A 9,390-nucleotide genomic window follows, 5' to 3' on the forward strand; every position below is an offset into this window, starting at 1 on the left:
TCAGTAACTCACATAGTGACTGCCTGGGTAGTACTGGGTGTTTACGCATGCACAGACATAGGGAACATGCCCTAAACATCTACGAGTGTTTCCCTCTTATGGCTGCGTCCATAAATATACCCAGTGGTACCCCATCATTGCAATTGAGTACCCCTATGCTTGTATATGGCCCCCAAATCCATGATTCCTGGGGACGCACTGCGTACAGGGGGACCCAGTTTCCAGCAGTCATGTCCCTCAACCATCCGCACCACCGGACAGCTGCTATTATCCTGCCTTTATACTAGATATTAATGTATTGCACACAAACTAATTCCGGGGTCATGTCATGGTTGGTTTCTTATCACATTCATTTAACACTTGTGATTAGGTGATGATTTTTTCTTCAACTTACTACGTGTTTCCATTTTGGAATTAAGATACCACAGACATGGTCTTTTAGCTCGAGGAAAGGGTTCGTTTTATAGAGTGTGATAAAACACGCATAGACCGAGTTCTGCCCTCGCCGGCTACAAAATGTGTGATTGAAATAGAAACACATTGGAAACTGGAGCAAATCCACAGAACTAAAACGAAGAAACTCCGAGAATGAAGCGTAAATGCTAGATATTGTCGTGTGAGTTGGAACGGAAGCGGAATGTCGTTCCCTACTTGTTTTCTTCTAGTGGTATCTTGATGGCCAAAATGGAATCACAACAAATTGCTTCCTCTGTAACACTGATACTGGCTTAGCATTTAATCTCCTTTTTTCTCAATTCTGATTGTATTATGTTGGTATTATAAGCAGGCAGCATAAGAGGCAGAGGGCGAGGTGCAGCTGGAAACAGAGCCCCGGGTCCCAGGGGTACCTACCTGGGGGGATATTCGGCAGGCCGTGGCATATATAGCAGATATCATGAAGGGAAGGGTAAACAGCAAGAAAAAGGCTTTGAACTTGTACCCAACCTGGAATTATCAGCAGTCAACTCAGTTGCTCTTAAACACGGTACAGGTTAGTCCTAACATTTGATTTTAAAATGTATCCCTATCTTAGTTTTTCAAGGTTAAGTTCAAGGGCAATGCAAGGTATGATTCACGTCTGAAGGCAGTCTTAGCACCTTGATAAGTACCTTCATTGTGACTGGCCCACTTATACCTAATAGAACCATAATTCAGTTCTCCTATACATTATATTTTAATTCTTTATTATAACAAGTAAGGAAAAAACATGTTTTCAGAAATATGGAAAAGGTATAGTTTTGCTATCGGTGGAATCCTTTGCGTTCAAGCAGTCAACGCTATCCTTAGAAGCCAATCAAACGAGGTGTTTATCAAGGTTTTTGAATCATACCTTGCCTGGTGTACACATTTTCTTCATTAACGTCTTTCTTCATGTTTTATTTTTTACTGGACTCCTAAAAACTTGGATGGTGCCAACATCTGGCATTTTGAGTTTTTCTTAGAAATACACAAAATATTTAATCTAAGGCCAAATTGAAACTGTAAGTAACAACAGGATACATATTAGGGTACCGTCTGCTTGATATTTAATTAAGTAGAACACACAAAATGCACTCTAATATTATACGGGACACATTTTTCTCTGCCCTGCTTACCACTTACATCCAAATAGTATCCCCTGGGTTCACTTCTTGCTGTTTATCAATTTTTGGAGAGGATAGAAGGCGTAACTAAACCCGGCGGAGTGAATGTCAAATGTTTGTAAAATACGGGGAGTCTGTGAACAAAGCCCAGAGTTGGCCAGAGGGTAGTCATCACCTCCGTTTCTCCCAGACCATGTGGGGTCACTTAGTGCTACTGAGGTCAATAAAAAGCTTACTGACAGGAACTCTGTCGCATTTACTCAGAGATGCGTCTCCAATGGGGATAAATCAGGCCTGAGGTTGGTAGAGCTTTCCAAAACTCGTTAGTTAGAGCTAAGTTAGATCTTAGATGGGGGCATCTGCATCTAAAGTGCGTTTGACTCTGAAAGCAGTGAAAGAAGGTCTAATTTGACAGAGCGTTTTACTTTCTCTTACGTTGAGGCTCAATTAATCTTGGGTAAGACCCCAAGTTGCTCATAAACTCGTATTGGCCTTACCAAGGGTCCACCTGCAGCAGAGGGATCCCACTCTCTTCAGAACTTGAAGAACTTAAAGATACTCAAAATTCTAATTTTGTTAACCTAAAGATTATCGCGTCTCAAGCTAACCCTGGGCTTTGTGAATGGGCCGACACCATTTAAATAGCACTGTTACCGTATGCTAACCTCCAGCCTCTCTTGTATTCTCTTACAGCCACTGGCATTGGACCCTGGTTTACAATTACGCCTTTTAAACCTTGTGAATATTAAATCACACCACGACCAATACATTATACCATCTCTGGTATTCCTAGTACCTCTGGTATTCATTTTTTAAATACATAATACACTTAATCTGAATATGTTTACTGCCAGATGGAACTGCAACCTAAATCAATCAATCCAGAGATTTCATACCTCTCCTAAAAATCTAAATAGGAACCTGAGATTTTATTTCAATCAGCCTGTCTCATTTGATTCACTTTGCCAAATCATTTATCGATGTCTTCTTGTCTGCTAAGACTAACAATGTGAGACTGGTGAGAAATCATGATGATTTTTAAACTTCATCAGTTATAAGTATTTAAAGGAGGGATATTGCTAAAGATGCTCTATTGACATATTAATAATGTGCATACGTGTAAATATTTCAACCATGACATACGTTCAGCTAGCGGTTTCAAGGTGCATGGGCTTAAAACCTTACAACCTTTCCAAGAGCATTCCAAGGACTGTTTGATATTGATTCATTTTCGGTATGTTCCCTCTTCCATAGAGAAAGCGAGGGAACACAGTAATGCTTATAAGATCATGGTCCTCTGTCTTAAGTGGCAAAGTACACAGAAAAGACTGTATGTTTTAATAGATCTGCTGCTGGTAAAGAGCATTTGACTGATGTCCTCCTCTATGTTTCAGTGGCAATCCCTACCATTGGAACCCAGTACTCCATGTTCCAGGCTGCATCAGCTGCAAAGCTCATCGAAGAGGGAAAAATCCACGGGATGGAGCACATGATTAACCCTCTAGCTGTCCAAGCCGATCCAGTGAGCGCTGCTGCAGCGGCCGTCATGCCGTCTGTTTCCACCCCCCCACCATTTCAGGTGAATTAAACCTACTGATGCGTGATATCATCACCTACCCAGCATGACCTAAGGGACTTAGAAACACGAAAGTCAGTCCATTTAGGAGAGTCAGGGAGAATCAGCAATTTATGTAATAAATATATCCCTTGGCTCCCATATAGATCTCTATACACATATAGCCATAGCTACTCGCGTTTCAGTCACAGTCCTGTGACTTTCATGTCAGCAGTACACACAATGTGTGAAATTTAAGTTCCTTCATTTTTGTACTTTTTTAACTACACTGTAAATGTCTCAAGATCCAGCAGTCGGGTCGCCAAACATAGAAAGACCCATTGAAAAAAATATATCTTTTTCTTGAGCAAAAAATACAGTAATGTAAGTTAGCACTGGCAAAAAGTGTGGTTTTATCAAATTTAATTCCAATAAATTCCCTTTATCTGGAGGCCGCCATTGTGTCAGTCACGTGATGTTTTAGGTGACTTTCACTGAGCTGATTCTTTGTGGGAACAATAATGAAGTCCACTCCTCCATAGACTCTCATCAATCAGAGTATCCAGCTGGGTAATTAACAATGAGCCATTCTATTTTTACCAAAGGTAATATGATAAAGACTCAGGTAGAGTGGCTAGAACACATAAAAATGGCCGAAAAAAACACCTTTTTAATCAGATAGTAGGGGTGAATCCAAAAATGGTGGGAGATCCCCTTTTAGGCCATGGAGGTGACCCACTTGTGCGCTCATATTCCTCATTCTGTCTTACCTTGTGTTGTAGGGACGACCGATAACTCCTGTGTATACCATGGCCCCGAACATGCAAAGGATTCCCACCACCGGGATTTACGGCGCCAGCTACGTTCCCATCGCAGCGCCTGCCACAGCTACCTTAGCTACACTACAGAAGAATGCAGCGGCCGCCATGTACGGAGGATATGCTGGATATATACCTCAGGCCTTCCCTGCAGCCATCCAGGTCCCGCTGCACGACATCTATCAAACATACTAACTGTGGAGAGAAAAAACATGACAACAAAGGAACTCAAATATTTATGAAGAAAAAAAAAACCTAGAAAATATTCTTAAAAGAATATTTTACACATGTGAAGATTTTTTTTATCTTTCATATTTTTTCCATAAACCTTTAAGGTGGTTTTTAAGGTTGATACATATATATATATATATCTATGTTCATACATTTCCAATTTTTTTTTTTCCTTTGGTTTTTTGACCATATAGAGTTAGATTATGTGGTTTGGTTGTTTAGTAGTTTTTCCCCCCACTATATTAGCAACATTACTGGTATGAAGGTGTGTTTTTTTAATTTTATATAGCGTGTCCTGCACCCTAGAGATTTATATACTGTAGCCCATATTAGTGAAAAGTGCACAAACAGGCTTAGAACCGGTGTAAAGAACAGAGTATATGTCATATTTAAGAAAAAAGGTAGTATGCTAAGTTTTTTTTGAAGGTACCTTATTTATAAAGTTATACTGGAACTTCCTGGGGATAACTAAAAACAAATCTGCTGGGTTTCAAAAAAAGAACACTTTATCCCTCAGCAATGTGTACAGATAAAGTCTAAAATATATATATACACATCTATATATGTATGAAGCCTTACTACCAGTGCCAAGAGGTGAGCAATATTTTTAAAGGGCTTTTGCGTCGTCATATATCACACAGCTCCAGTATAGGTTAAGACCAGTGGGGTTGATATAGAGATAATATAATGTATTGCTATATATATATATATATATATATATATATAATATATATATATATATATATGCAATGTGGTGCTCACCATTCTCAGAGTCTTACATTCCCTCCTTGAGCTCCCTGTTTGCTGGTACATGGAGATTTATAGGAAGAATATTTACCCCTTAAGCTAATGCAGTTCCCCCATAAGGCCAGTAACCGTGCAAATTATGTTATTTCAGTTTTAGGCAGTTTTTTATTATTTTTTCTTCACCTCTGACCCCTGCAAGTGTCGATCTTGGGGCACTTTACTCCATAGCACAGTGTAAGTACCCCGGCAGGGGCAGTACATATAGATATTATGGATTGTTATGGATTCTACAGGTCCCCACAGAAGTAAGAGTCTGGCATTTAACCCGCTGGGTGCTGGATTTAACAGGATTCTTTGGGAATATTGGAATATTTCATTTTGAGGATTTCATTTATTTTTTTTTAACAACCTGCTGATGCTTAACGTCCTCGTGGCTGTTAAAGATGTAATCTCCCTCTGTTTGTATTTGATAAAAATGCTGCTTGGTAAATAAGCTTTACGCAGAGAATGCAAGAAATACATGTTTCCGACATTTTCTTATGTTTTGTATTGAGTAACTGGAATGGCAAATACCAGGGGGGCTGGAAATCTCCTTAATTATCCTCAGCAGGGGCAGTAAGAATCAGAGGGTATAAGCGGCTGCGCTGCCCCCATTAGCCTTTTAGTGTTTCTTAAATCAGTCCAAGGGAAATGAAAGATATATTTCAGGAAAAGCTGATATGGCTCTAGCCAATCTGGATAAGGGGCTGATTTATAAACATGTTGCATGAAAACGGGGGGGGGCGATTGTCCAAAACAGCCGTCGTGCCAATGTATAGATTTATGACCAAATTGCATCGGTGCGTTCCAGGCTACCGAGATAAAATTCAATGACCACTCCGCTGTGTTAATTTTACCAAAGCTTGGGAGATTGTAATACTTAATGTTTTCTTTGCCAGAATGTTGTTGTTTTTTTTCAGAAATGTTTTTAAAACCTAAAATGTGCCGGATGCCACGGGCAAAGTGCGGCATTTTTGTCAACTTTGTGTCTTTCATACTGTCGATGAGTTAACCCTATGGGGAAAAGCGGCAATAAGATGTGCGGAGCGATGCCTCGCATCCTCTTTTATTTGGTAGTGAGAAATCTATCAGTTTGTAAATATTTCTTTTATAGTTTATCTCAGAAATCATGCAAAGGCCTGCCACAGAGGCAGTGCCAATTTATTTCAATGTTTTAAAAAATATATAAGTTTATGTTAGTGAATAAAGATATTATTGTTGCAGTGTTTTGTGGCCTGTTTAAAGGCTTTTAGAACAATGTTTGAACATTTTAAGTGAATGCACCATTTTTTCATTATCGGTGTCTCTCTTGTCTTATTGTGCCATAATACTGTAGCTATAGACTGGATATATATATATATATATATATACTATAGGTGAACCTTTTCCTGGTTTTATTTATTTTCTCCAGATACTACATGGTGTTTAGATTTTTTTAAAGGGCATTAGCTCGTTATCGTGTTTCATGTGTATTTTGCTGTAGTACATCTCCATTTACAGGTTGACTTTACCTTTTAATGCAGAGGTGTTGAACTCGAGTCCTTGATGATCACAAAAGGATTTCATGATGCGCAAAAAAAACCTCTGCTTTAACCTCGTATTAGTCAACGTTAAGAAATAATATCTAGTGGTTACTGGAAGGAATATTTCCCATATTCCTGCTAGATGGGATTATCTCTGAATGTGCAATACAGCTGCTGCTAAGGGCTGATATTTTTGCAGCGATTTATAATACAGCGTTAATGAGGGAGTCGGCGATCAGAACCACATGCATTAAATACTAAATCGTAAATTCTATGACATTATTGATGGATCATGTGGCACAATCATAAGATAAAAAGAGATGGTGTAATATTTACCGCTGAATACAAGTGGGAATGACCAGAAAGTCTCTTCCCTATACACGGATGCCTTATTTTTTCCCGTAAACTGGACCTGTCATGTTAACAGTCTTTAGGTTCATTAACCCCTTAAGGACAATGGGCAGTACCTAAACCCATTGAAAACAATGCATTTTGTCATTAAGGGGTTAAATCTATAGCAAAAGTACCTAAAGTCTTCCTTTTTGTTTTCCATACAATGTAATACAGTAATTGTTCCTGAGAGGAGCTGAATTTAGCAACCTGGGATGTAAAAAACATACTTCCCTATGTTGAGCTCTCATCTTTACTCCGTGGTCCTTCTCCTAAGTCTGCTCAGGTAGCTGCTTTCCTTTGGATACATTCACATATTTTTAATATATATATAAAATTTTCATTTTGGCATTTTGGTCATTCCATCTTATTCTGCAATAGTTTGCAGTCTTGGGCAGATTTGGTCCATGCAATTTTTTTATTTGCTCTTAAACCATTTCATACACACCAATGAGGTAAGTTTTATTAACTTGAAATATGAGCTTTTTAAAAAAAAATAAATAAATAAAAAAGCTTAAGAACAAAACAGGCAAAAAAAGAACTGGGGTGGTAAAATGTGCCTTATTTCTATTTTTTAAATGCTGAGCCTTTGTTTCTTTAAGAGCTTTACAACTTTTGAAAGTTGTCAAAGTTTGCTGTAAGCTTATTTCTGTATTTGCAATATATATTTTAGCCTTTAGTAAGAAAAATAAAGCATTCTTTGAAGCCCTTTATCTTGTCATTTTTAAGAATGTGTGTATGCCACATGTAAAACCAATTGTGTGTTAAAGCTTGTTGAAAGAAGGATTTGAACCAGACCAGACCTGGACGGATGATCCAGACCATGCCAGGTGTGCATATGTCATTAAGAAACTTAATAAAGGTATATTTTGTCAGATAAGGACCACTCGCTAATTTAGTCTTCCCATGTTTTTTTAAGGAAAGAAATGTTTGAATCCATTCTTACTATAAAAAAACCCAGCACGTTTTAAACCAGGGTGGAAGGGCACATCCACGGCTAGTATTGCTAACACTCGGGCATTCTGTCCTGGAAAAAATAAAGTCGTATACATTATCCTATAGCCCTATTGTTTACATCCAGGGGAGGTTACAAATGAAGCAAAGAGGCCCCCCGGCCCCTAACTCCCTTGAAACTAACACACTAACACTTTTAACACCCACACTATAACACGTACGCACTTAAATTATGAGGAACCTGTGCCTGACTTCAGTGCAGCTTGTATAATGTGTGAGATGCCATGCTACTACCGTGGGGTCACATTGCGTTACATTACCCCATTGATCATTGTACCCAGACCAGCCTACCCAGTTATACGGGACTCTTGGGCTTGTGCAGTGATATAATGTGTTCAACTGGTTTAAAAAAGTTTTGGTCCAGTCGCAGCAAAGTTGCCAATGGTTTGCTAATATGTATGAGATAGATACAGTCACACATGGGGTTGGTTCTCCTTGCTGTATGCTGCCACATGTTCTACATTAGTGAAGACAGCTTTGCTTAGGTATTTGCTAACAGATTAGGGGTTCTAATGCCTACGTTGGTCATACCTTGGGTATATCATTTTCTCACAACCAAATGCGGTTACTTTTGCATTATGAGCTGTGGTTAGCTTTGTCAAGGGGTTGGGTTTTCCTAAGACATCTTTTGGGACTATCTCCTATTGATAGCTATTTAAAAAGCTAAGGCATTTAGTACAATGTTCTGTTACAAAATGTTATTGAAACATTTTATTTAATTTTTCCACTTTTTCTGTCAGTACAATTCCACAAATCTTATCCTTTGTCCCCCATCCTTCACCTGTTCCTTGATCTAATTTCCAAAAGACTCCCTGACTATTAGCCTAACTGCATTAATAGCAAGGGTAGCTGTGATTAGACTCTGGCAGTATATATAATAAGGTAAGTCACTGGTCCTGGATTTACCTCTTTATGACCCAGAAAATGGTGGGCCAGTAGCCATGTTAGGCTGCATTCAACAAGGACGGGACCGGGCAGCCTCTGGACAAATGAAAACCCGCTGATTTCCGCACTTAGAAGCACCCGGGAATGCGAAGGCGCGTAGGAGCTCGGTTTACACTACGGTATAGAGTTGTGCTTATGTTGTACATTTGTGTGTTGTGGGGATGACCCATGGAAGGAAGGCACTTCTTTAAGATGAAAGCTGTATATTTCCTAGAAAGCTGATACAACTTCTGAGGGTTCATAACTCTCAGCCATTTAAAGGGTTTTCCTATCTTGCTCTCCTCCTTGTTCTGCCTCTTTCAATCTTTTTTCATCTCCTTTTTCTCTTCTCTTCCCACCTTACTCCTTGTTCTGTCTTAATTTTCTCTCTCATTTCTCTCAACTCTTTCTCTCTTTTCCCTCATATCTTTCTACACTTTCCTGAATAGAAATAAAATGCAATTTAAATCAATCATCTCCTTGGCTGTAAATAAAGATAAGTCAAAGGCATTTGTCCCCAAAAAGCAAGTCTTATCTTTCATTGTTTTCATTGTACTTAACTTTAT

At 38.9% G+C, this 9,390-nt stretch overlaps 1 protein-coding gene across 2 annotated transcripts in view; it reads left to right on the forward strand.

The window, feature by feature from the left end:
- LOC149271192 (RNA-binding protein 47) overlaps positions 1–4,151 on the forward strand; it is a 7,697-nt gene extending 3,546 nt beyond the window's left edge. The window contains exons 2-4 of one of the 2 annotated variants that reach the window (XM_089507552.1): positions 785–991; positions 2,978–3,162; positions 3,921–4,151. In XM_089507552.1, the coding sequence (XP_089363678.1) occupies positions 785–991; positions 2,978–3,162; positions 3,921–4,151 (623 nt within the window). The remainder of the gene's footprint in view (positions 1–784; positions 992–2,977; positions 3,163–3,920) is intronic. The other variant, XM_089507554.1, reaches the window with a different exon arrangement.
- The last annotated feature ends 5,239 nt before the right edge of the window (positions 4,152–9,390 follow it).

The sequence above is a fragment of the Sceloporus occidentalis genome, unplaced genomic scaffold, assembly GCF_023333645.1.
Source record: "Sceloporus occidentalis isolate IW3139 unplaced genomic scaffold, rSceOcc1.0.p SCAF_537, whole genome shotgun sequence".
Taxonomy (NCBI): Eukaryota; Metazoa; Chordata; class Lepidosauria; order Squamata; family Phrynosomatidae; genus Sceloporus; species Sceloporus occidentalis.